The 26,413-nt window shown below is 60.2% G+C and overlaps 2 protein-coding genes across 2 annotated transcripts in view; one reads left to right on the forward strand and one right to left on the reverse strand.

Moving 5' to 3' along the window:
* HADHA (hydroxyacyl-CoA dehydrogenase trifunctional multienzyme complex subunit alpha) overlaps positions 1-15,646 on the forward strand; it is a 29,544-nt gene extending 13,898 nt beyond the window's left edge. Inside the window, exons 8-20 of the mRNA XM_058801256.1 lie at positions 1,296-1,418; positions 2,028-2,146; positions 2,973-3,029; positions 5,629-5,738; positions 5,999-6,133; positions 6,696-6,867; positions 8,485-8,571; positions 9,979-10,119; positions 11,188-11,256; positions 11,476-11,671; positions 12,409-12,523; positions 13,289-13,434; positions 15,110-15,646. Of these exons, the coding sequence (XP_058657239.1) occupies positions 1,296-1,418; positions 2,028-2,146; positions 2,973-3,029; positions 5,629-5,738; positions 5,999-6,133; positions 6,696-6,867; positions 8,485-8,571; positions 9,979-10,119; positions 11,188-11,256; positions 11,476-11,671; positions 12,409-12,523; positions 13,289-13,434; positions 15,110-15,255 (1,616 nt within the window). The 3' untranslated portion in view covers positions 15,256-15,646. The remainder of the gene's footprint in view (positions 1-1,295; positions 1,419-2,027; positions 2,147-2,972; positions 3,030-5,628; positions 5,739-5,998; positions 6,134-6,695; positions 6,868-8,484; positions 8,572-9,978; positions 10,120-11,187; positions 11,257-11,475; positions 11,672-12,408; positions 12,524-13,288; positions 13,435-15,109) is intronic.
* Positions 15,647-16,360: 714 nt separating this feature from the next.
* GAREM2 (GRB2 associated regulator of MAPK1 subtype 2) lies at positions 16,361-25,336 on the reverse strand. The gene is made up of 6 exons (XM_058802563.1): positions 25,199-25,336; positions 22,756-22,896; positions 20,011-20,141; positions 18,143-19,249; positions 17,470-17,633; positions 16,361-17,370 (listed from the first exon to the last, which is right to left on the reverse strand). Exons 1-6 carry the CDS (start codon positions 25,308-25,310, stop codon positions 16,515-16,517), a joined length of 2,511 nt encoding a protein of 836 aa, XP_058658546.1. The 5' UTR covers positions 25,311-25,336; the 3' UTR covers positions 16,361-16,514.
* Between the last annotated feature and the right edge of the window lie 1,077 nt (positions 25,337-26,413).

Genomic DNA, 26,413 nt, shown 5'->3' on the forward strand with positions numbered 1-26,413 from the left:
TCCCAAACAAAAAATTCTGAGTTTCTATGATTAAAACCTTACTGCTGAGGAGGAGAATAGTGGGAGATGAAACAGGAGGGAGTTTCTGATTTGGATTTTACCTGTCTCCTCTGTCAGAGTGTCTGTGGGGTGTTTCCTTAGCTCTGAGGGCTCTGCAGTGTCTGGGTGTGTTTGGAGCAGTTTGGGTGAAGGTGAATGGCCCTGCCCAGCTGCAGGGTTGTAATTTCCCCAGGTTTGTTCGGCCCAAAGTTGCACATTTAGCTCCAGGGTCTGCTTGGTGACTCTGTGCAGCTTCACCAGGCACTGCTCTGTCATTAATGACTCAGAGTTTGCCTCTGGCAGCATCTCACTGCTGCCTGATCAGCCCTGTGCCGTGTCCTCCTGTCCTGATGATACAATTGTCTGGAAATGAGGATTCCTGTGCTTGGAAATTGTGCAACCCACCCTCAGAAGCTGCTAAAACTGGTTTTGTGGTGGCTTGCTTCATTGTGGGGCAGCTTTAAGTTAGGCCAGGTGTTACAGTAGCTAAAGCCAGAGGGAGGCTTCGTGCACTGAGTTCAAAGGTTGGGGTTGGTTGGACATTGACTCCAGTACAGAGATTTCCAGGGACTCAGCACTCCCAGAATGCTGGCTCTGTGTTTGACAGCTCAGTGTTGGCACAGCATGGTGGGACACACACACAGAGGAGAGGCAGGGGAGGCAGAACACCTCAGCTCCCTCAGGATTCTGGGTGCCTGCAGTTATGTCAAGTGCAAGGTTTGAGAAATAAAGGGCACAAGTGGCAAAAAGATGGTCAGGAGCTGAGGACACCTGCAGAGAGGTCATGGAGGTGTCCTGAAGGTCCCTGAGCCTGATCTGACTGCAGAGTTGGATGTAACTTGTGCCTGCTCCCACAGGGAGCTGGCATTCCAGCATTCCTGCACAATGCCCTCTGTATAAATCCCTTGGAGCCCTCATATGATCCCTTCTCAGCCTTCCACTCTTGGTCATAACCCAGAAAAGCCAAACAGGAGCAGGGAATGGAGTGGGAGCGGTCCAAAGCCCATCACTTTGTGTCTGCTCCTGGTTTCCCTGCATCCAAAGGTTCATCACTTTGTGTCTGCTCCTGGTTTCCCTGCATCCAAAGGTTCATCACTTTGTGTCTGCTCCTGGTTTCCCTGCATCCAAAGCCCATCACTTTGTGTCTGCTCCTGGTTTCCCTGCATCCAAAGGTTCATCACTTTGTGTCTGCTCCTGGTTTCCCTGCATCCTCATCCCTCAGGGATAACCTGTGCTGTGTTCTCTGCTCTCCCCAGGGCCAGGACTGAAGGCTCCTGAAGCAAGAACAATCGAGTACCTGGAGGAGGTGGCCATTGGCTTTGCCAGGGGTCTGGCCAACAAGACTGTGTCTGCCAAGAGATCCAGAGGGCTCATGCAGAGTAAGTCAGCATGGAGAAATCCCAAGGGACAGCACTGAGTGTAATCCAGCTTGGCTTCTCCAGGATGTGTTCATGCTCCTACTTAATTCCATTTCAAAATGAAATTATTTCACATTGGAATCATCTCTTGAGTAATGTGGGGTGGTAGAGAGAACATTGCCCTGCAGATCCGGGCTTTGGCAGAGCTGGCTGTGGTGGCTCTTGAGGTTGCTGGAAGGGAGGCAGTGGGAGTACTGCAGCAGGTACTTCCAGGGATTGTCCATCTGCAAAGTTCTGGTGGCAAGTTCTGTACCAAGCTGGCAAACTCAGGTGGGAAGAGGTACAAGGGACTGCTCCATGCTGATCCTCCACAGCACTGCCCAGAAATGGGGACATCTGTGGGAATTCTGCTTCACGGGGCTCAGTGTGTCACCAGTTGTGTTAGGAGGACACTTCAGCCCTCAATGAGACTTGTCCATGGAATAATCCAGAAACCCTCTGAGCAGCCCCTGCTGCCTGGGTTTCAGGTGCATGTTTCTAGTGCAAATATTCACATTTGTATTCCTTCACCATCCTGGCAGGCTGGCTGTCCACAGCACTGTGCTGACCCTGTTCTGTCCCTCCTTGCAGGGCTCACAGACTATGCCATGGCTCTTCCCTTTGTCAGGCAGCAAGTTTACAAGACAGTGGAGAGCAAAGTTCAAAAGCAAACCAAAGGGCTCTACCCTGCTCCTCTGAAGATCATCGAGGTAACTCCCCTGCCAGGTGGGAGGGGCTGCAGGGCACGTGGATGTGTGGGAAATGTGGGACAGGCAGAGGGAAGGTGATCCTTGCTCTGAGTCAGGCCAACATCCTGATCCTCACAGATCAGTCCAGAGTGCTGGCTGTGGGGTAGAATTCAGGATCACTGCTCCAAACATGATCACCAGTTCATGGGTACTGGTACCAGTGAGGGGTAGAGCAGGAATCCCAACTGAGGGAAGGCTTAGCTGGAATATTTTGTCCATGAGACTTTCAGCTGCAGTTTTCCCAAGTTTTCTGTACAGTCTCTGAAGAGTTCAGGAGACCTGTTTAACACCATAAAAATAGAAATTGCTATGATTTTCACAGCACTAACTACATACTAGTGTACATAGAGTATTAACATTAATACTTTAGCTTTTTAACTTTATAATTAATACTTTATTACATAAAATATTACCTTTATTAGTCCCCTCTGTTACACAGACATCCTGTTACACTCACTCTGTGAATGAATCCTTATTGTAGAATGACTTTTCACTACTGAAGTTGTTGCCCAGACTCCTCTAAAACCTGTGAATGATTTGAGAGCAGTGACATTACAGGAGCACAGTTCCTAAAACCATAGGGAATGGCTAAAAATTAACCTGGTGGTTAACTCCTCACCTGTTCTGTGCTAGAAGGACAGGGTGACACAGAGCAACAGGGACAGGACTCAGGGAGTCTGAAATGTGCCTTGAAATTTGGGAATCCTGGAGACAACAGGGAATCCTGTTAAATTATGTGTTTGCAGCATGACTGAACTGTTCTATGTCTTTTCTGCTTTTGGATTAGGTTGTAAAAACTGGTCTGGATCAGGGGAGAGATGCTGGATACCTCATTGAAGCCCAGGTAAGGAGAGGAGATCCTGGCAGAGATCAGGTCCTGGTGTGATGCCTTAAGGAGCTGAAACTGAGGCTAGACAGAGTTAAGAGGAATAAAGAGGATATTTATTGAAGTGCCTTCCAAGGCAGTACCCAGATGGCTCCAAGATGGGAGCAAAAGAGAGCTTGGTCACACTTTTATAAGTTTTTGTCCATTTGCATATAGGAGTTAACTGCCCAATTAATAGCTTCAAATTATGAAGTTTCATCCTCCTTGCTTGCTTGCCTGCCCTCCACTTTTCATATTGTTTATGCTTTGGGCCTGAAGTTTGAAGAGATTTTCCTTGAGTCTCCAGCTAGAAAAGGATTGTTTTGTCTTTACCACCCTGTGGAAAGATCCTAGTGACACTTAATACAAGGCTAAAAGCTGCACACCAAAACAGAACAGAAAAACTTAGAACCCAAGGTATCAGGTGTGCTCAGGACCTGTGTTTACCCCACCAAAGGTTCATCACAGCCTGCTGCCTATTCCATCCCACCCCCTGTCATGGGTAGGACACCTTCCCCTACCCCAGGCTGCTCCAGGCCCCATCCAGCCTGGCCTTGGGCACTTCCAGGGATGGGGGAGCCTCAACACAAAGCTCTCACAGGCAGGGCCAGTGTGGGTGAGAGATGCTGCTCCTCCTGGAAGGGCAGAGCTGAGGTTCCACACTCCCCTGTAGGAGCTGGCTGGAGATGTGTCATCTCTCACTCATCTCACCACGCCGGCACATGGGCCTTGTGTCCTTAACACCATCCAGACCTTCCTGAGCTTTGCTGGGACACAGGGAGAACTGGAATAGAGTTTAATTGAGGGTGTAGGACAGACTGTGGTGGGCAGGTCCAGGGCTGGAGCAGGCAAGTGTCCTCCCCAGCAGGGAGGACCTGCTTTATCCTCCACACGCACCACAGTCTTTGTTTTCCTCAACCATTCTCTGCCATAATAAGCAGCCTATCCCTAATTATTTTTTTCTCACTGGTCCTGGTTTTGCCACACTTTTGCTCAATTTTGTTATTTCTGGTGGCACAGAGGCAATTCTGGCTGTGCAGAGTCACAGGTGGGCTTAGCTGGGCGCTGCCAGCTCTGCAAGATTGAATCCCCAGCACCCCATGTGTCCATCTGATTATCTCTGTATTTGGGTTGTCCCCAGGGTCATTGCCCCTTAAATGCTGGTGAAATCCATCCACCTCCCACTTCCCTAATGTGCTTTGTAACTCTTTTTGGTCTGAGCTGTAGCTGCCACCTCAGCAGTGCCCTCCTGGCTGTGCCCCATCCCTGCTGGTTGTGCATTCCAGCCACGTTTGGGCTGGTGCTGAATAAAAGCCTTGGGATACTCTGTTCCTTACAGCAAAGAATGAATGGGTTTTTTTCCCCAGAACAGCAGCAGGATGGAGATCTTCCCAGAACCCCTGAAGAATAATAAGTGTCAGTGTTGTGGCTTTTTTACTGCCTCACTTTCTCCCCCAGGACAGGAGATTTGCAGATTCTCTTCCAGGCTTTGTTTTGGGTATTTTTAACTGGCAGGGCAGTGGTGAAGGAAGGTGCAGCCTGCTCCAAACCTCATTCGCTGTTTTTTCTTAGCAGACTTGGCTCAGACAACTTTTGTTTTGTGTGTGCTTATGCTTTGTGTTCCTCAGAACATTCCTGCTGAGTGCTGGGAGGTTGTTCAGGCCTTAGATTTTGTTGTCTGTGATCCTCTAGAAATAGGATCAGGCTGCTGTTGTCAGAACTGACCTGTTTGTAAGGATTTTTGTCAAAGCCTGAGGACAGGCTGCTTCCACCTGGATCTGTGGGAACAGTGGCCCCAATTAATGTGGGATGTATGTGGGGGGGAAGGGTCTCATGTCAGGGAAGTCCAGTCCTGTCCTTCAAATTTCAAACTTAAGTCTAGTCCCGAGGAACTGAAATAATCAAATCCCAAAATGATTGGGAATGATGGGTGGGAGGGATCTTAAAGCCCATCCAGTGCCATCCCTGCCATGGCAGGGACACTGCCACTATCCCAGATGCCTCTAAGTCCCAATGTCCAGCCTGGCCTTGGGCACTGCCAGGGATCCAGGGGCAGCCCCAGCTGCTCTGGGCACCCTGTGCCAGGGCCTGCCCACCCTGCCAGGGCACAATTCCTCATTCCCAAGATCCCAGCCCTGCCCTCTGGCACTGGGAGCCATTCCCTGGCTCCTGTCCCTCCATGCCTTGTCCCCAGTCCCTCTGCAGCTCTCCTGGAGCCCCTTCAGGCCCTGCAAGGGGCTCTGAGCTCTCCCTGGATCCTTCTCCCATCCAGGTGAGCACCCCCAGCTCTCCCAGCCTGGCTCCAGCCCTGGAGCATCTCCATGGCCTCCTCTGGGCTCTCTCCACCAGCTCCACATCCTTGTGCTGTTGGGGAGGAGGAGGTGGTGCAGGCTGGGCTGTGCTGAGCCCAGAAGCTGCCTCTCCTCAGAGGTGACCTGGGCCCTTGTCCCTTTTCTATCCAGGTCGCTCACCTGTGCAGTCACACAGTGCCTGTCTCCCCTTGCCATGTTTTTGTGTGCTGGCCCTGAGAGAGCTGTTAAATGCCAACACCTCTGCTTCCCTCTTGCTTTTCTTCCAGAGCTTTGGCCAACTTGCAGTGACCAAGGAATCCAAGGCGCTGATGGGGCTCTACCACGGGCAGGTGCACTGCAAGAAGAACAAGTTTGGGCATCCTCAGAAAGAGGTCAAGTAAGTGCCAGTGTGGGATGCCTGAAGGAGCAGTTGGGGATCTCTGAAAGGCTCCTGGGACTGAGTGAGCTGCAGAGCTGTGATCAGAGCAGAGGTTCCCAGCCTCCAGAGCCTGACCCACTGCAGTTTGGAGGCCTCACTGCTGTGTGGCCTCACTCAGGTGGTGCCTGGATGGATGACAGGAGCTCTGTGACTCTGCCAGCAGTGATGGGAGTTCTCCATGTCTATGTTGAAGGTGTCCCCTTGTTCCTTCTCTGCAGGACTCTGGCTGTGCTGGGAGCAGGGCTCATGGGAGCTGGCATCGCCCAGGTTTCTGTGGATAAGGGCATCAAGACCATTCTGAAGGACACGGCACAGAAGGGTCTGGACAGAGGCCAGCAGCAGGTCTACAAGGGGTATGTGTGTTCAGGGGGTTTGCTCTGGTGCCACTGGGCTGGGTTTAGTCATAGTTCTCCTGTGCTGTCAGCAACAACAGCTCCTGACACTGCTGCTCTGCTGGAGGAGCCATGGATGTCGCAGAAAAGCTTTATTTTAATGTTGTCCCCTGCAGTGTGCTGGGATATTGCTGTGGGATGGGCTCACCCTTAGCTCCTTAGGTAGGTAGAGTCCTAAGATTCAGCAGTGACTTCTAGAGCTAAGGAAAAAGTGATCCTGGCTGCCTAAAGGCAGGGAAGGCATCCCAGGGTTTTCTTGCTGGGTTTCTTTCCCTGTTCTCCTGGCTCTGCAGTAACAGTACTCAGCTGCGTGTAGTCAGGAATGTCAGTGACCAACCTTCAGCTGAGCTGTAGGAGCAGGACTCTCCTGTTCCCACGTGGAAGGAGGGGTCACAGCACAGAGTGACAGTCCTGCAGGGTCAGAGATGGGAGTTCTGGGGGGAGACAGGAGGGATTCCCATGGTGCACCTCCAGCAGCCTGGCTGGTCCACTCAGGAGCTGTGACAGAGCTGTCCCTCCCTAGGCTGAATGGCAAGGTGAAGAAGAAGAGCCTGACATCATTTGAGAGGGACTCCATCCTCAGCAACCTGATGGGCCAGCTGGACTACAAGGGCTTTGAGAAGGCAGACATGGTCATCGAGGCCGTGTTTGAGGACATCAGTGTCAAACACAAAGTGCTGAAGGAGGTGGAGGCTGTGAGTATCAGTCCTGAGCAGCCCCTGGATGGGGGCCCTGGCTGGTGGAGGGTCCTGGGCTGTGCTGCTGGGTTTCTCCCCTCCCCTTTGTGCTGCTCTTGGGTCTGGGTACTAATCAGCTACACCAGGACATGAACAGGCATCCAGAGCAGCCTTTCTGTTCACTGAGGACACTCCCTGCTCCATTAAAGAATTGGTAGCTGAATGGGACAAAAAAAAAGTGCTCCAAAAAAAGCTTCCATTTGACTGAGCAGACTGATGTGACAGGGATGTCCTTGGGTATCTCCACACCTTGCAGTCCTTCACCTGCTGTCCCTCTGTTCTATCCAAGGGCACACTGAGGGAAAGGGGTGTTCCCTGCAGTGTCTCCTGTGGCTGCAGATGCCTGCCAGAAACAAGGGAGCTCTGGGCCTGATACTGCAGACCTGGGGAGAGTTCAGGGCAAATCACAGCTGTCTGACTTGAGCTACTGCTTTCCAATTAGTTTCTAATGAGCAAACCCAGTTTGTCTCATTAGCCAGGGCTCCCTGATCTCCCAGGGCTCTGCATGGTCCTGTGTGCTGACACAGCCCCTTGTCCCCTCCAGGTGATCCCTGCTCACTGTGTGTGTCCCTTGTCCCCTCCAGGTGATCCCTGCTCACTGTGTTCTGACCCTTGTCCCCTCCAGGTGATCCCTGCTCACTGTGTTCTGACCCTTGTCCCCTCCAGGTGATCCCTGCTCACTGTCCCTTGTCCCCTCCAGGTGATCCCTGCTCACTGTGTGTGTCCCTTGTCCCCTCCAGGTGATCCCTGCTCACTGTCCCTTGTCCCTCCAGGTGATCCCTACTCACTGTGTGTCCCTTGTCCCCTCCAGGTGATCCCTGCTCACTGTCCCTTGTCCCCTCCCAGGTGATCCCTGCTCACTGTGTGTGTCCCTTGTCCCCTCCAGGTGATCCCTGCTCACTGTGTTCTGACCCTTGTCCCCTCCAGGTGATCCCTGCTCACTGTCCCTTGTCCCCTCCAGGTGATCCCTGCTCACTGTGTGTGTCCCTTGTCCCCTCCAGGTGATCCCTGCTCACTGTGTGTGTCCCTTGTCCCCTCCAGGTGATCCCTACTCACTGTGTGTGTCCCTTGTCCCCTCCAGGTGATCCCTGCTCACTGTGTGTCCCTTGTCCCTCCAGGTGATCCCTACTCACTGTGTGTCCCTTGTCCCCTCCAGGTGATCCCTGCTCACTGTCCCTTGTCCCCTCCAGGTGATCCCTGCTCACTGTGTGTGTCCCTTGTCCCCTCCAGGTGATCCCTGCTCACTGTGTGTCCCTTGTCCCTCCAGGTGATCCCTACTCACTGTGTGTCCCTTGTCCCCTCCAGGTGATCCCTGCTCACTGTCCCTTGTCCCCTCCAGGTGATCCCTGCTCACTGTGTGTGTCCCTTGTCCCCTCCAGGTGATCCCTGCTCACTGTCCCTTGTCCCCTCCAGGTGATCCCTGCTCACTGTGTGTGTCCCTTGTCCCCTCCAGGTGATCCCTGCTCACTGTGTGTGTCCCTTGTCCCCTCCCAGGTGATCCCTGCTCACTGTGTGTGTCCCTTGTCCCCTCCCAGGTGATCCCTGCTCACTGTGTGTGTCCCTTGTCCCCTCCAGGTGATCCCTACTCACTGTATCTTCGCCAGTAACACCTCTGCCCTTCCCATCAGCCAGATTGCTGCTGCCAGCAAGAGGCCTGAGAAGGTGAGTCCCCAAGGCCACGTGCCCTGCACAGAGCTGTCCTTGGTGAGGTGGCTTTGCTTTAGAGACCTTCTGCCCTCTCCTCAGGACATGGCACAGCTCATCCTCTGCTCCCAGGGCCAGCTTTGAGCAAAGAGCTTGGGGGCAGGTGAGGAGAAGGTGGATTCACCCCCAGGGTGATGTTGGTGGGGCAGCACACATCAGAAGGTGTTGGGGGCAGAGAAGCTGTGGAAGGTTGGAGCCGAGTGGGGCTTGGGCTCTGCTCCCAGGGAAAAGAAACAGGATGAGAAGAAATGGCCTCAAGCTGTTCCAGGGCAGGTTCAGCTTGGATATCAGGAGGAATTTCTTCCTGGAAGGAGTAGTCAGGCATTGGAAGGGGCTGCTCAGGGAGGTTTGGAGTCCCCGTCCCTGCAGGTGACAAGGGAATTCCTGAATGTGGCACTGAGTGCTCTGGGCTGGTGACAAGGTGGGGATTGGGCACAGCTGGGACTCAGTGATCTTGCAGGGCTTTTGCAGCCTCAGTCCATCTGAGCAGGAGCACTGATCCCACTGCCCTGCCAGGGGTACCTGTGGTGCCTGTGAGTGTGAGGTGACCTGCTGGGGGTTCCTGTCACCCTGCTGAGCCTCTTCCTCATTTGCTGTGGGACCTCTGTTGCATCCAAATTGCCAACTGAGCCTCATTTGTTCATCCTTACAAATTACATCCTCTTGCTGTTTAAATTGCCTGTACAATGGCTCTTAGGGGGAAACTCATAGGAAGTCAGTTAACTAATTAGCACATTTTCTTTAATTAGTTTTGCAGCCTGCAACTCAGCAAGGTGCCTCTGACTTACCCAGGGCTTGGTGCCAAGTGTGGCTGCCAGGAGGCATGAAGGTGACAGGCTGATGGCATGGTCACACTCACACAGTGAGGCACACTGAGATAATCTGCACTTAAACGCTGTTCCCGGGGGAAGGCTGCACTTCCCTCTCTAATGAGTTCCTGGATAGAAGCCTTTTCATCCTTAAATTCATTTCCTCACCACAGACATTCACAGGCAGCTTGCAAGGACTCCCTGAGCCCAGCAGACTGGGTGGGGCTGCACTGCCAGCTCAGGTGTCCCTCCAGGTCACACCATGCCCCTCATTTCCCTAGGGATGAGCTCAGGGATTCCCAGGCAGATTTGGCTTAAGTGGTCCTGTAAAAGTTGTACCTTTATCCTGAAAGACAGGAGCTCCTGGGCATGTGCTGTGTGTCCTTGGTTTTCTCCTTGGTTTTCTCTCCTTGGAAAACCAAGGAGAGGAGGGAATTGGAGAGCACTCCTGTCATAGATGCAGAGTGTGCTCAGGGCCTTCCCTCTGCACTCAGCTCACCCAGCTGATTCCTCTGGGAGCCAGAATCCCTCTGAACCCAGCTCCTCTCTCTGCCAGGTGATTGGGATGCACTACTTCTCCCCTGTTGACAAGATGCAGCTGCTGGAAATCATCACCACAGAGAAAACCTCCCAGGACACAGCTGCTTGTGCTGTTGATGTTGGCCTCAAACAGGGCAAAGTGGTCATCGTGGTGAAGGTGAGGGGACACTGCTGGGGCTGGGTAATAAATAAAAGGGTTTGTGCACTGAGGGGAGGGTGAAACATGTCTGTGGACACATTGGCTGCTCCTCTGAGAAGTGAAAAGGGAAGTCAGAAAGGGGCAAGTGCCCAGGTGATCCTCACATGTCCTTCAGGGCAGGCATGGAAGGCCACCAGGCACACGTGCAGGGCCAGCACGAGGAGCTGGCACTCCTGTCCCACACAGCTTCCAGGGCATCCCAGACAGTGACAGGACTGTCACCACCTCAGCTCCCTGGCAGGCTGCAAGGACAGAGGGTCAGTGAGCAGCAACTCCTCTGCCTGGCTTAAATCTTGGGGGAGAGGGGCAGGAATGTGGAAAAGTGGATTTAGGTTGGATATTAGGGACAAATTCTTCCCTGTGAGGCTGGGGAGGCCCTGGCACAGGTTGCCCAGAGGAGCTGTGGCTGCCCCATTCCTGGAATTGTCCAAGGCCAGGTTGGTCAGGGCTTGGAGCAACCTGGGACAGAGGAAGGTGTCCCTGTATTTTTCCTGATTCCTGAGGTTGCCAGAATGCTGAGCATGTCTTTCCTGTAGTGCTGGGAAAACTGGCTTGTCAGAAAGTGCTCTGGGCATCTCCAAACACCAGTGGGGATGCAGAGCTGCTTCCCTGAGCCTCATCCCCACCTGAGCTGCCTCCCTGCAGGGCAGTTTGCAGCTCATCTGCTGCTTCCTGACTTTGTGGGGAGCAGCAGAGGTGGAACAACTGGCTTATGCTGGTTTCCTTTGTGCTGAGCACCCTTTGCCTCACCAGCCTGTTGGGCTTAGTGAAGCAGCAGCTTGCTCTGGACCTGCAGGCACTAATTCAAATAAAAACACTGGGATGGGAACTTGCAGGGAGTAAGTTCATGGAAGCCTGCAAACACTGCTGAGCTTTACAGGGAAAAAAAAACACCCAACCTATTCTGGCAGTCAGTACCATAGTGTAGGAGATGAGGTTTGGGGGGTCTGAAGTGCAGCCTGGGCTGTGAGCCACAGTTCTGGTGCTGCCAAGAACTCACCTGCCTCCCTGCACTGCTTTTCCCAGGATGGGCCTGGATTCTACACCACCAGGTGCCTGGGGCCAATGCTGTCAGAGGTGGTCCGAGTTCTCCAGGTGAGCATTCCCCAAATAATCATGGAAATTGCTTCTGCTCTGGCCAGGGCAGGGGTGTGCTCTGCCTGGGTGTGGACAGGAGAGGATGTGTGTCACCAACCCTGGGTTTTGTGGCTGTCCCCAGCCTGCTCCTGGCTCCTGTTTGCAGTCAGTTAATGGGGCTGGGCTCTCTGCCCCACCTCACCCTGAGATCTCATGGTTTCCCCTCCTCTCCTGCAGGAGGGCATTGACCCGAAGAGAGTGGATGCCATCTCCACGGCCTTCGGCTTCCCGGTGGGAGCGGCCACGCTGATTGACGAGGTGGGCGTGGACGTGGCCACCCACGTGGCCGAGGACCTGGGCAAGGCCTTTGGGCAGCGCTTCGGAGGGGGCAGCATCGACCTCTTCAAGCTCATGGTGCAGAAAGGCTTCTTAGGTGAGCTGCTGAGGTGTTCTCAGCTAAAGGGTGTCCCCTCTGCTCCGGGAAAGGCACCAGCAGTGGGAGAGCAGCCCTGGGAATGGGGCAGGAATCCCTCCCACAGAGGCAGTGCTGCTGTTGGTCCTGTGGACCCAGAGAAAGGGCCTGGCACAGTGGCAGCTTCTTGCCAAGGTCCCTTCCCTGTGCCCCTGCTGAGGCAGCAGATCTGTGCTCTGTGACCGTGTTCACAGGGGTTTTTGGTTGAGGGAAGAGGTGAGGATCTGACTCCATGTTTCAGAAGGCTGATTTATTATTTTATGATATATATTACATTAAAACTATACTGAAAGAATAGAAGAAAGGATTTCCTCAGAAGGCTAGCTAAGAATAGAATAAGAAGGAATGATAACAAAGGCTTGTGGCTTGGACTCTCTGTCCGAGCCAGCTGACTGTGATTGGCCATTAATTACAAACATCCAACATGGGATCCAACATCCAATCACAGATGCAGCTGTTGCATTCCACAGGAGCAGATAATCATTGTTTACATTTTGTTCCTGAGGCCTCTCAGCTTCTCAGGAGGAAAAAGCCTCAGGAGAGGATTTTTCATAAAAGATGTCTGTGACAGTGCTCCGAGTGCAGAGTGCTGGGAGGGTCTGTCCAGGAGCAGGAACAGCAGGCACAAAACAAGATCCAAGGGTTCAGGAGGAAACAGGACACATGCAGGAGCTGATTGTGTGCTGTGATCCCCGCAGGTCGCAAGGCAGGGAAAGGCTTCTACGTGTACCAGGAGGGAGTGAAGAACAGGAGTCTGAATTCTGGCATGGATGAGATCTTGGAAAAGTTCAGGGTGCCAGCAAATCCTGATGTGTGAGTACCTGTGTGTGAGGGAAGGCTGGGGCTGGCTCCTGCTCTGCCCAGCTCCTTGTGCTCTGAGCAGCAGCACGAGGGGCACCAGGTGGCATTGAGGGGCATGGAGCCAGGCTGGGAGAGCTGGGGCTGCTCACCTGGAGAGGAGAAGGATCCAGGGAGAGCTCAGAGCCCCTGGCAGGGCCTGAAGGGGCTCCAGGAGAGCTGCAGAGGGACTGGGGACAAGGATGGAGGGACAGGAGCCAGGGAATGGCTCCCAGTGCCAGAGGGCAGGGCTGGATGGGAGATTGGGAATTAGAGGGTGGGCAGGCCCTGGCACAGGTGCCCAGAGCAGCTGGGGCTGCCCCTGGGTCCGCTGGAAGATCCCTGGGGCTTGGAGCAACCTGAGATAGGGGAAGGTGTCCCTGCCATGGTAAGGGTGACACTGGATGGGCTCTAAGGTCCCTTTCAGCCCAAACCATTCTGTGATTCCATGACATGGCTGAACACAGAGGTTGATCAAGCCGTTGCTTTTATTCCATATCCACCTGGCCACAATCCTGAGTGCCATGCCCCAGGAAACCCTGCACTAGAGGAGCCCCAGTGGTCCCTTCCAATCTCAGCCATTCCCTGGTTCTTAGTGCCTGCTTCAGGACACTCCCAGGGCTTAGCCCTGATCCTCACATGGACTGGGACATCCCAGGGAGGCCATTCCCACCCCTGGCCTGGTTCTGTGTCCCCCCTGTGTGCTGGCCCTGCCCAGCTCTCACAGCCTCTGTCCCACAGCTGCTCCGACGAGGACATCCAGATGCGCCTGGTGACACGGTTTGTCAACGAGGCCGCCATGTGCCTGCAGGAGGGCATCCTCAGCAACCCCGTGGAGGGGGACATCGGGGCTGTGTTCGGCCTGGGCTTCCCCCCCTGCCTGGGAGGTGAGTGCTCTGGCTGGGCTTTGGGCTCCAGAGCTCCCCGTGGGCTGCAGCCATGTGGCAAGGCCAGGTTTGAGCTGCAGCCTGAGGAAATGGCCTCAAGCTGCATCACAGAGGGTGTAGGTTGGATACTGGGAGTAATTCCAGGCTGTCCATCCCTGGCACAGCTGTAAACTCTCCATTTAAAAAGGGATTTAAAAGCCTTGTGCATGTGGCCCTTGGGGACATGGGTTAGTGGTAGTCTTGGCACTGCTGAGGAATGTTTGGACTCAATAGTCTCAAAGGGCTTTTCCACCCTAAATAATTCCATGCCTCTGATGCTGTCACTTGACACTGCTGCTGGAGTTCACCAAGGGCTCTGAGGTGGTGCTTCTGCCACTGCCTGGTGCTTTCCCTCCTTGAGCCATGTTCAGACTGAGGGAGCAGCCCCAAGGGACTTCTTACAAAGGCCTGAGGGACAGGACAATGGGGAATGGCTTCCCGTGGTTGGACAGGATATTGGGAAGGAGTTCTTCCCTGTGAGGGTGGGCAGGCCCTGGCACAGGGTGCCCAGAGCAGCTGGGGCTGCCCCTGGATCCCTGGCGGTGCCCAAGGCCAGGCTGGACACTGGGGATGGAGCACCCTGGGACAGTGGGAGGGGGTGAGACTTGGCAGGGTGGGAATGGATGGGATTTGAGATCCCTTCCCACCAAAACCATCCATGATTCTGTGGTTATCCATGTCCCAGCTTGTCCCCAGCCCTCCCCAGCTCAGGTGAGCAGGGAGCAGAGTCCCTGATGAGAGACTGGGGGGTCTCTTGTGGAGAAGGATGAATGGGACAAAGCCATTGCTTCTGGGTGTGGGACCCTTCCAGGCACTTTGGTGCTTCTTCTTCCCTGTCCCAGCTATGTGTCCCTGTCCCAGCAGCGCGTCCCTGTCCCTGCTGTGTCCCTGTCACAGCCATGTCCCTGTCCCAGTTGTGTCCTTGTCCCAGCAGTATGTCCCTGTCACAGCCATGTATCCCCGTCCCTGCTGTATCCATGTCCCTGCCATGTCCCTGTCCCTGCCATGTCCCCATCACAGCCATGTCCCCATCGCTGCTGTGTCCCCTTCCCCATCCCAGATGTGTCCCTGTCCCCACCATGTCCCTGTTCCAGCCATGTGTCCCTGTCACAGCTCTGTCCCTGTCACAGCTCTGTCCCTGTCTCTGCTCTGTCCTCGTACCCGCCATGTCCCTGTCCCTGCCATGTCCCTGTCACAGCCGTGTCCCTGTCCCAGCCGTGTCCCCGTCCCCACCATGTCCCTGTCCTAGCCATGTCCCCATCGCAGCCATGTGTCCCCGTCCCAGCCATGTCCCTGTCACATCCATGTCCCCATCACCGGTGTGTCCCTGTCACAGCCATGTCCGTGTCCCCACCGTGTCCCTGTCACAGCCGTGTCCCGTCCCAGCCCTGTGTCCCTGTCACATCCGTGTCCCTGTCACAGTCATTTCCCTGTCCCAGTCATGTCCCTGTCCACATCCGTGTCCCTGTCCCAGATGTGTCTCTGTCAGCTCCATGTCCCTATCCCAGCCATGTCCCCATCCTAGCCCTGTGTCCCTGTCCCAGCCATGTCCCCATCCCAGCCCTGTGTCCTTGTCCCAGCCATGTCCCCATCCCAGCCCTGTGTCCCCATCACAGCCATGTCCCTGTCCCCGCAGGTCCCTTCAGGTTCGCCGACTCCTACGGCGCCCGGCAGCTCGTGGACAAACTGCGCAAGTACGAGGCCGTGTACGGCAGCCAGTTCACACCGTGCCAGCTCCTGCTGGACCACGCCAACAGCCCCAGCAGGAAGTTCCACCAGTGAGGTGGCCTGGTGACACCCCGACAGCTCCTCCAGCCGGGCCCCAGCTCCCCTCTGCACCCCATTCTCCATAGGTTAATCTCCAAAGCTCCCGGGGCAGGAAGGGAAGAAAGGAAGGAAGGAAAAAAAGAAGAAAGGAGGGAGGGGGGCAGGAGGTTGCCTCAGGGCTTGTAGTCATTTCAAGTGCCTTACCAGCCACTGTGTGTTGGGTACGTCCGTCCCAAGCCAGCCTGGGCCTGGGGGCTCCGTGCTGGGGGAGGGAATTCCTGCTGCCTTTGCCTCCTGAGCCGTGGCCTCCAGAGCTTCCAGCCTGGCCAGTAGCATCCAGCTTGTGGCTGGAGCCGAGGCCTTGCCTTTCCATCAACAGCCACCAAAATAAAGCCCCATCTCCTGGGTTTGGACTCCTGCTTCTCCTTCCATCTCCCTGAGGGAACAGCTTGAGTGGAGATTGACTGGTTCAGGCCCTGGTGTCCTGGGTCCATGGAGGGGCGGGATGGCAGCAGTGCGGGACAAAGCAGTGTCACCTCTGCCATCACTCAGGGGCTGTGAGGAGCCTCCAGCTCTCTCTGCCACAGGGTGATCCTGGCAGGTGATCCTGGCAGATGGACCTGCCTGTAATTGCAGATGGAGCAGCCAAAGGCCAGAGGGCCCCCCCGTGGGGAGAGATCAAGTTAAACTAAAAGGCTTTAAATCTCTGGGCACCTGTCACTGGCCTGGCCCCCCCTCCCTGGCTTCCTTTCCAGCTTCCTGCCATTTTCCTGCTCCCTGGCAGGCCTTGGGCCATGGCTGAACCCTGCTGCTCTTCATGTCACCTCTCCCTGTCTTTCAAAGCTCCCAGACCAGAATTGGGCCAAGACATCATCTCATCTGCCTCTGCTGAGTGGTGGGGCAGGCACGGAGCTGGTAATCCCTCCCCAATGGATGGGAAGGGTCTGCAAGGAGGGGAGAGACCCCTCAGAGCATCCATCCCCCCCCTTCCCCTCCTCCCCAAGCAAGAGCCTTCTCTGGGGGCTCGTTACTCTCCCGTACGTTTATTATGCTAATCCACAAGGATTAAGTTAAACCAGTCGACGCAAAATCCAGTGTTTTCCAGCCCTTTGGGGCCAAAATTACTGTCCAGTGTTAAAAGGGGAACTGGGGAGGGCTGGGCAGTGGGAGAGAGGAGAACCTGCAGCATCAGAGAGGGACGGGAGCGGGGCCACCCAGAGCCGTGCTCCAGGTGATTTGGGGACCTGCCCGTGCAGGGGGTCCCCGGCGTGGCACTAGATCTTGGGGCGCCAGCCCTTGATGAACTGCATGATCTTCTTCACCTGGAGCTTGGTGAGGCGGAAGTCGTCGGCCAGGATCTCCTCGCTGAGCTGCACGAAGATGCTGCCGTCGATCCTCTCGCGGGCGAAGAAGCTCACGACGTCCTCGGAGAGGCCGATGAAGCGCAGGCACTTGGACACCTCCTCCAGCGACAGCGCCGACAGGTCGGCGGGGGGCAGCCAGGCCGGGCCGTCCCCGCTGGGCCGGGGGGCGGCCGGCGGCGCTGCCCCATCGCCCCTCGCCGCCGGCGGCACCTCGATGACCCCCTGGGCCAGGTACAGGCGGGTGACGCCCTCGGCCCCGCGCAGGACGGCGGGGGACAGCGGGGCCGCCCCCCGGATGACGATGCCGTCCCCGTCCAAGCCCTTGGGGGGCCGAGGAGGGGCCGCCGCTTCCTCGGCGGGGGCGAAGGGCTCCGGCGAGGAGGAGGAGGAGGGAGCGGCCGGGGCCGAAGGCGCCGCTTTGGACCACTCGGGACTCTCCGGCCACTCTGCCGGGCCGGCGAAGGGGTTGAGCGCCCCGAAGGGGGCGAAGCGCTTTTGGGGGTGCGGGGGCTTGAGGCGGGGGCAGCTGCGGAAGGGCTTCAGGGGGGGCTCGGACCCCAGCAGCGGCGTGGAGCAGCCGCTGCCCGCCCCGGCGCCCGGCTCGGGGAACGCCCAGGGCTCGGACCAGGAGCTGGGCGCGGGCTGGGCCGGGGGCAGCGGCCGCCCGGGGGGCTCGGCAGCCTTGCAGTCGGCCCAGGTGCAGGGGTAGCAGTACAGCGAGTACGCGTCCGGAGAGGGCGAGGCGCTGCCGCTGCGCGGGGCCGACCTGCGGGGGCGAGGGCAGTGTCACCATCACCCCGGTGTCCCCATCCCTGGGATTCGGGTACCCCAACCCACCCTCCCCGGTGTCCCCGGAGCCACTCACCCGTCGTGGAGCCCCGAGGAGTAGTAGGAGAGGCTGGGGCTGGGCGAGGGCACGGGTGCCAGCTTCGGGCAGCGCAGGGGGGCCGGGGGGCTGCAGGGGGCCGGGGGGCGGCTGCCCCGGGGCGGCACCGGGGGCGCGTTCAGCAGCCGGCACTCCTCCTTCACCTGGAACGGGGCAGCGCCGTCAGGGCCCGGGGGGAGCCGGGGATCCCCGCGGCTGGAGGGGGTGATGGGGGTCGGGGACAGCCGGTCCTGCCCGACCACAAAGTTCTGGGTGCGAGTGGGGAGGCTTGGGGCCCTCCTAGCCGGTGGTGCGAGGAGATCACAATATTGGGGTACCCTGTGGTGAAGGGGAGCCTGAAATTTTGTATAGGGAAGGCCAGAGGGTCGGGTACCTCACGGTTCTGGGCAGCCCAAGAGCTTGAGGTACCCGATGGTGCAGGGAGCCCTGGGGATCATTCCGGGGGTCATGAGGAATGAGGATCGGGGATGGGCAGCCCTGGAGAAGCGAGGTCTGCAGGTTTGGGTGACCAAGCAGAGTTGGGGAGGGACCCCAGGGAGGGGACAGGGAGGGGGTCGGGCTGCCCTGCCATGGCGCTGGCTTTGCCATGGATTGGCTGACGGGAGCCCGGCGATGCCATTCCCCATCCCTGGGCACAGGTGCGGGCTCTTACCGCCTCCGATTTGGGTGGCACCGGGGGCGGCGTGTCCCCGCGGGGCTCGTCCCCGGGCCGGCGCGGGGACCCCAGCGGGGTGACAGCCCCGAAGGACACGAGGTCGGGCCGGCCGCCGCTGCTGCCCAGCTCGCAGCAGCCCTCCGGGCTGGCATTGCTCCACAGCTCCTCGTAGGGAATCTCCAGCGGCTCCTGAGTCCTGAACTCGGGCTCGGCCCAGTCGGGCGTCATGTACTCCCGCTCGGGCTCGGGGAAGTCGGGCAGCGGCGGGCGCGGGGTGCCCGGGCCGAGGCCCCGCGGTGCCTGGCAGCGGCCGGGGGGCTCCCGGGGGCCCCCGGAGCCGCAGGCGCAGAGCGAGAGGCGCTGCAGGGGCTGGCTGAGCTCCTCGCGGCCGCAGGCGGGCAGGCAGAGCCGCAGGCGCCGCGGGCTCGCACACTCCTCCAGCAAGTCCGGCTTGGCCTCCCGCACGGCCCGCGAGTACTCGTCGGGGTTGAAGCGGTCGTGGCAATACGCGGCGCTGTCCCGCAGCAGCTTCTCCAGCTGCGGGTCCCCGGCCAGCAGCCCCTCGGGCAGCTGGAAGCGCGGCATGTCGGTCAGCAGCAGGAAATGGAAAGGCACCAGCTCCTCCCGGCGCAGGATGCAGCACAGCACCACCGTCTTGGAGATGATGCTGACCAGCTTGTAGCAGTGGCCCTCTCGGATGGCGTGCAGGTCGTAGGGGTTGCGGGCGGGCCGGCTGGGCACGGCCACGTTGACGGGCAGCCGCACCTTCTCGATGATGCTGCGGATGGTGTGCTCGCCCTCCTGCAGGCGCAGCTCCAGCGGGCTGCGGGTGCTGAAGCGGCCCTTGCACTGGAAGGGCAGGCTCAGGCTCTCGTTGGTGCGGTGGTTCATGCAGATCAGGCACGGCATCTTGCCCTTCACCTGCCGCGCCCCCGCGGCCGGCGCCGCCTTGCCCAGCTTGCGCAGGAGGGTGTTGAAACGCGACTTCTCCTTCACCGTCTTGGCGCACAGGATCTCCGCTTGCCCCATCAGCGTCAGCTCGTCCCCCGCGTTCAGCGTGAAGTTGTAAACCTCGCTGTCCTCGCTGAACTCCCCCGACACCACCTGCCCGCGACAGCCCCAAGGTGGCACCCGCTGCCCTGCCCTGGGCCCCCGACACCCCAACAGTATCCTTGATGTCTCACCAGCATCCCCTGATGTCACATTACCACCCCTGACATCCCATCACCATCCCTGACATCCCATCACCATCCCTGACATCCCACCACCATACTCTGACATCATCCCACCATTATTCCTTATCCCACCACCATCCCCCAATGTTCCACCACCATCCCAGACATCCCACCATCATCTCCAATGTCCTGCCACCATCCCTGATGTCCCACCACCATCCCTGAAGTTCCACCATCACCCTGACATCTTCCTACCATTACTCCTGTTCTCCACCACCATTTCGAAGTCCCACCACCATCCCTGAAACTCCACCACCATCCCCTGACATCATCCCACCATTATTCCTGATGTCCCACCACTATCTCCTGATGTCCCACTACCATCCCTGACATCCCACCACCATCCCCTGATGTCCCATCAGCATCCCTGACATGCCACCACCATTATTCCTGATGCTCCACCACCATCTCGAAGTCCCACCACCATCCCTGACATCCCATCACCATCCCTGATGTCCCACCACCATCCCTGACATCCCATCACCATCCCTGATGTCCCACCACCATCCATGACATTCCACCACCATCCCAACGTCATCCCACCATTATTCTTGGTGCTCCACCACCCCTCCCCGCTGTCCCACCAGTGTCCCCCGCTGGCCCAGCCCTGTCCCCTGCTGTCCCCAGGACCTTCACGCTGAAGGTGATGGCCTCCATGACGAAGATGCGGTCTGGGAAGATGCTGGCCACCTCCTCCACGCTGTTGAAGTACTGCACGGGCTCACGGAGGTCCCGGTCCTGGTCCAGCAGCTTGAACTTCCCTGAGGGGACCCCCGAGGTGAGAAGGGGCCCGAATTCTCACAGGGACCTGCTGTCACCGCCCTGGGCCTTTCACGGGGGACAGCCACCCCTGAGGCAGCCCGGGGTCCCGAGCTCCTCACAGGGACCTGCTGTCACCTCCCTGGGGCCCTTCACGGGGGACAGCCACCCCTGAGGCATCCTGGGGTCCCCAGCTCCTCACAGGGACCTGCTGTCACCTCCCTGGGGCCCTTCACGGGGGACAGCCACCCCTGAGGCAGCCCGGGGTCCCCAGCTCCTCACAGGGACCTGCTGTCACCTCCCTGGGGCCCTTCACGGGGGACAGCCACCCCTGAGGCAGCCCGGGGTCTCCAGCTCCTCACAGGGACCTGCTGTCACCTCCCTGGGGCCCTTCACGGGGGACAGCCACCCCTGAGGCATCCTGGGGTCCCCACCACATCTTTGGGGACATTCCCGTGGGCTTTGCCAGTGTCCCATTGCTGCGAGGGGACCCCAGAGCATCCCTGGGGGGTTTCTGGGTGGGACAAGGCGCGGGGTACATGGGATGCACCCCCAGAGCTGCAGGGACCCCCCAAAAGCGTTCCTGGGAGTGCCCAGAGCAGCCCAAATTGCCAGGGGTGCCCATTGCCCCCCAAAATCCCATCCCAGCCCTGCCAGGGAGAGACACCGGGAAGGGAACCGGGCAGTGGAACAGGGAAGGGCAGGAACGGGAACGGGGAAAGGGCAGGGATGGGAATGGGGAAGGGCAAGAACGGGAACGGGAAAGGAGGAACTGGAGCAGGGAAAGGCAGGAATGGGAACGGGGAGAGGTCAGGAATGGGAGCGGGGAAAGGCAAGAACTGGGAAAGGGCAGGAACGGGGAAAGGCAGGAATGGGAACGGGAATGGGCAGGAATGGGAATGGGGAAAGGCAGGAACGGGAATGGGGAAAGGCAGGAACGGGAATAGGGAGAGGCAGGAACGGGAGCGAGGAAAGGACGGAAGGGAGCGGGCAAGGGCAGGAACAGGAATAGGGAAATGTAGGAACGGGAACGGGGAACGGGGAAGGGCAGGAACGGGAAAAGGAAGGATCGGGAGCAGGGAGAGGCAGGAACGGGAACGGGGAAAGGCGGGAATGGGAATGGGTAGAGGCAGGAATGGAAATGGGGAAAGGGAGGAACGGGAATGGGGAGAGACAGGAACGAGAGAGGGAATTGGCAGGAACGGGAGCGGGGAAACGTCAGGAACGGGGAAAGGTCAGGAACTGGAGTGGGGAAAGGCAGGAACGGGAGCGGGGAAGGTCAGGAACGGGAGCGGGGAGAGGCAGGAATGGGAGCGGGGAAGGTCAGGAACGGGAGCGGGGAGAGGCAGGAATGGGAGCGGGGAGAGGCAGGAATGGGAGCGGGGAGAGGCAGGAACGGGAGCGGGGAAGGTCAGGAACGGGAGCGGGGAGAGGCAGGAATGGGAGCAGGGAGAGGCAGGAACGGGAGCGGGGAAGGTCAGGAACGGGAGCGGGGAGAGGCAGGAATGGGAGCAGGGAGAGGCAGGAACGGGAGCGGGGAAGGTCAGGAACGGGAGCGGGGAAGGTCAGGAACGGGAGCGGGGAGAGGCAGGAATGGGAGCGGGGAGAGGCAGGAATGGGAGCGGGGAGAGGCAGGAACGGGAGCGGGGAAGGTCAGGAACGGGAGCGGGGCGGCTGCAGCCCCAGCGCCGCCGCCTCCACGGCTCCGGCTGCCGGGCACGGACCTGACGGGAATTTTAATTCCCGCCCGCCCGGCGGCGGAGCTGGGACACCAGAGCTCCTCGCCCGGCTCGGGGGCACCCGAGGCTGGAGCCGGCTCAGCCCCGCATGCCGGGGCAGCGGGGGCACGGCCGACCCCCGATCGCTGTTAACACACTGCCCAGCCCCCTGCAGCCCCCGCGGGACGCGTGATTAACCCCTCCCCCGCTCCATTTCCCATTATTTATTTATTAGCAGGACTCATTACCGCCGTGGAGCACTTAGAGGGGTCATTAAGGCTCTGGCGGCTGCCGGCAGAGGCAGCTCAGCACCTTCGTCTGCACTGCCGGCCCCAACCCGGCCCCATCCTCATCCTCAGCCCAGCCCAGCTCCTCCCCATCCCACGCTCATCCCTCTCCCTGTCCCCATCCCTTCCACATCCCATCCCAGCTCATCCCTGTCTCTTTTCCCCATCCCATCCTCGTCTCTCTCCCATTCCCAGCTCTATCCCATCCCACCCCATCCTCATCGCTGTCCTTGTCTGCATCCCATCCCATGAATCCCATCCCATCCCACGAATCCCATCCCATCCCATCCCATCCCATCCCATCTCATCCCATCCCATCCCATGAATCCCATCCCATCCCATGGATCCCATCCCATCCCATGGATCCCATCCCATCCCATCCCATCCCATCCCATCCCATCCCATTGATCCCAATCCCAATCCCTGCCATCCCCTCTGCAGCTCTGCCAGGGGTGGGGGCAGCCCCCAAACCAGAGCATCTCCTGCCCCAAACTGGACCTTACTGGAGCAGCCCCAGCAGGAGGAGGGACGGGAGGGGGGGCAGGTCCGGGCTCTGCTGGCCCAGGGCCACCATTCCCGCTGTCACCATTGTCCCCAGCCCCCCCCCACACCTGGGTACTGGAGCGGGATGTCGATTTTGGGCCCGATGACGTAGTGTCCCTCCTCCAGGCTGTGCGCGGTCACCGTGGTCCACTGCCGGCACGAGTGGACCAGCAGCACGTCCTGGGCCGTCACCCCCTCCACGCGCTCACCTGCGGGGGACAGCGCTGTCACCACCGCCACCCCCCCGCCCCGCCCCCCGCGCCGCCGGACGGACGGACGGACGGACGGAGCGAGGGATGAGCAGGTGCCGCTGCCAAGAGGCGCCAGTTGCCCAGGAAACAATTTCTTTGTCCCCCCTGAAAAGCTGCAGCCGCCGCAAACAAGAAGTTTATTGAGCCGGGGCCGGCGCGGGGCCCCCCCCCCGGGAGCCCTCCAGAACCGCGGCACCCCGACCGACAGCCCCCGGTATCCCCGAGAGCCCCCAGGGCCCCCAACACCCTCCAGACACCCCAACAGCCCCCAGGGCCCCCGACAGCCCCCAGGGCCCCCAACACCCCCAGGCACCCCCAACACCCCCCGGCATCCCCTGCAGCCCGCCGGGATGGGCCCTGATCTGGGGGGGACACGGCCAGGCTGGGGGTACCCTGCACCCCCTGCTCCCCACAGCCCCACATTTCCTGCTTCCCTCACCCTCAAATCCCCTGCTCCCCAACCCCCAATAGCCCCTGCTCCCCACATCCCCTGCTCCACACAGCCCCACAGCCCCACAGCCCTGCTCCCCACATCCCCACAGCCCCATAGCCCCTGCTCCCCACATCCCCACAGCCCCATAGCCCTGCTCCCCACATCCCCAAAGCCCCACAGCCCTGCTCCCCACATCCCCACAGCCCCACATCCCCTGCTCCCCACATCCCCACAGCCCCACAGCCCCTGCTCCCCACATCCCCACATCCCCACAGCCCTGTTCCCCACAGCTCCACATCCCCACATCCCCTGCTCCCTACATCCCCATAGCCCCTCCTCCCCACTGCCCCACATCCCTGCTCCCTGCTCCCCACACCCCCAAATCCCCTGCTCCCCACAGCCCCACATTTCCTGCTCCCCACCCTCTCATAGCTCCACATCCCCTGCTCCCCAAATCCCCTGCTCCCCGAAGCCCCTGCTCCCCACACCCTCACAGCCCCACAGCCCCACAGCCCCAAATCCCCTGCTCCCCACAACCCCACAGCCCCACAGCCTCACAGCCCCAAATCCCCTGCTCCCCACAACCCCACAGCCCCTGCTCCCCACAGCCCCTGCACCTCAAACCCCACATCCCCTGCTCCCCACACCCTCACAGCCCCACAGCCTCACAGCCCCAAATCCCCTGCTCCCCACAACCCCACAGCCCCACAGCCCCACAGCCCTTGCACCTCAAACCCCACATCCCCTGCTCCCCACACCCCCACAGCCCCACAGCCTCACAGCCCCAAATCTCCTGCTCCCCACACCCCCACAGCCCCACAGCCCCTTCTCCCCCCTCAGCCTGGGCTTGGGGGGGGTCCCAGCCAGGCCCCCCCAGCCAGGCCGTGTCCCAGGCGGGGCAGGGAGGGGACACGGTGGCTCCCAGCCCCCGCCAGCACCCCCAGAGAGTCACCCGGGAATGGCGACAGTGGGGGAAATCCTGGGCCGTGGCTGGGGGGCTGGGGCACACAAACTGCCCCCTCACATCCCTGAGGGCAGGGACCCCCCTGAGGAGCAGCCCCGGTCCTCCCACCCTGAAGGACCCGACCCGAGCAGCGCCGGAGCCGGGACAGCAGCTCGGGCTCACCTGGCCCAGCCTTCCTCCCTTCCTCTTTCCCTCCTCCTCCTCAGCACTCCAGCCTCCTTCCTTCTCTTGGTCCCTCCGGTCTTTCTCCTCCTCATCCCTTCAGCCTCTCCCAGCCTACTCTTCACCCCTCCAGCCTTCCTCTCTCCCTCCACCTCCTCCTCACTTCTCCAGTCACCATTCCTCCTCCTCACCTCTTCGTCTTTCCTACTTTTCTCTTAATCCCTCCACTCTCCATCCCTTCCTCCGAGCCTTCCTCCCTTCCTCCTCTTCACTCTCAAGCCTTCCTCACTTCCCCATCCCTCTACCCTCCACCGCTCCCTGCTCTTCATCGCTCCACTCTCCCTCCCTCCTCTTCATCTCCCCAGACTTCCTCCCTCCCTCTTCCCGGTCCCTTCGTCTTTCGTGTCTCCCTTTCCCTCATCACTCCAGCCTCCCTCCCTCCTCGTCCTCACTCTCCGGCCTTCCTCCCTCCCTCCCTCCCTCCCCATCCCTCCGCCTTCCACCCCTCCCTCCTCCTCATCACTCCATCCTTTCTCCCTCCTCCTCCTCCTCCTCACTCCAGCCTCACTCTCCGTCCCTCCATCCTCCCTCCCTCCCCTGGTCCCTCCAGCCTTCCTCCCACCCTCCTCCTCCTCCTCCCCATCACTCCAACCTCCCTCCTCCTTCTCGTCCCTCCAGACTTCATCCCCGGCCGGGCTCACCCTGCCCGAGGCAGACGAGGGTGGGCAGGCGGCACTGGCTGACGATGGCGTCGAGGGGCAGCGCCGCGGGGCTCCAGCGGAGCCGGGCCAGCCCCGCCGCCAGCTTCTCCATCGCATCGCGGCTCAGGCCGGCCCCGGGCCGGGCTCCATCGCCGCCGCCGCCGGGCCGGGGCCGGGGCGGGGGGCGGGGGGCGGCGGGAGCGGGGCAGGAGGAGCCGCCCCCCGCCCGCCCCCGGCCCCTCCTGCCCGCCCGCCCCGGCAGGCGGAACCCCCCGGCGGGGGCGGGGGAGGCGGCGGCGGGCGGGGACCCCCGTGCGGGGCATCCCCCCGGGCACGGGCACCCCTCGGGACCGGGCACCCCTCGGGCTGGGCATCTCCCCGGGACCGGGCATCCCCCCGGGCACGGGCACCCCTCGGGACCGGGCACCCCTCGGGCTGGGCATCTCCCCGGGACCGGGCATCTCCCCGTGCGGGGCATCCCCCCGGGCACGGGCACCCCTCGGGATTGGGCATCTCCCCGGGACCGGGCACCCCTCGGGCTGGGCATCTCCCCGGGACCGGGCATCTCCCCGTGCGGGGCATCCCCCCGGGAACGGGCACCCCCTCGGGATTGGGCATCTCCCCGGGACCGGGCACCCCCTCGGGCTGGGCATCCTCTCGGGACTGGGCACCCCCTCGGCACCGGGCATCTCCCCGGGAACGGGCACCCCCTCGGGCTGGGCATCCCCCCCATGCGGCGCACCCCCTCGGCACCGGGCACCCCCTTAGGGCCGGGCATCCCCTCCGCACCGGGCACTCCCCCAGGGCTGGGCATCCCCCAGGGCCGGGCATCCCCCCGTGGAACCGCACCGGGGGTGTCCCGTGGGGTTGGGGGCGGCTCCGCCCGCGCCCTCGGGCTCCGGGGGGCTCAGCCCCGGCTCGGCCCGGGCTCCCGGGTTCGGCTCTCTGGGGCCGCCGAGGGAACGGGCGGGGGGCGCCGCGGGGACCCTCCCCCGTCCCGTCCCGTCCCGTCCCGTCCCGTCCCGTCCCGTCCCGTCCCGTCCCGCTGCTGGAGCGCGGAGCCGCCGGAGCTGCCGGGGGTCCCAAGCTGGGGCTGCGGGGAGCACAAGGGACCGGTGGGGCACAGGGGGGACCCCGATGCCGCCCCACACCCCGATGTCCCCGCCGGAACCCCGACCCGGCGCTGCCGGACAGACGCGGAGCACAAACGGCACC

The sequence above is a fragment of the Ammospiza caudacuta genome, chromosome 3 (assembly GCF_027887145.1).
Source record: "Ammospiza caudacuta isolate bAmmCau1 chromosome 3, bAmmCau1.pri, whole genome shotgun sequence".
Taxonomy (NCBI): Eukaryota; Metazoa; Chordata; class Aves; order Passeriformes; family Passerellidae; genus Ammospiza; species Ammospiza caudacuta.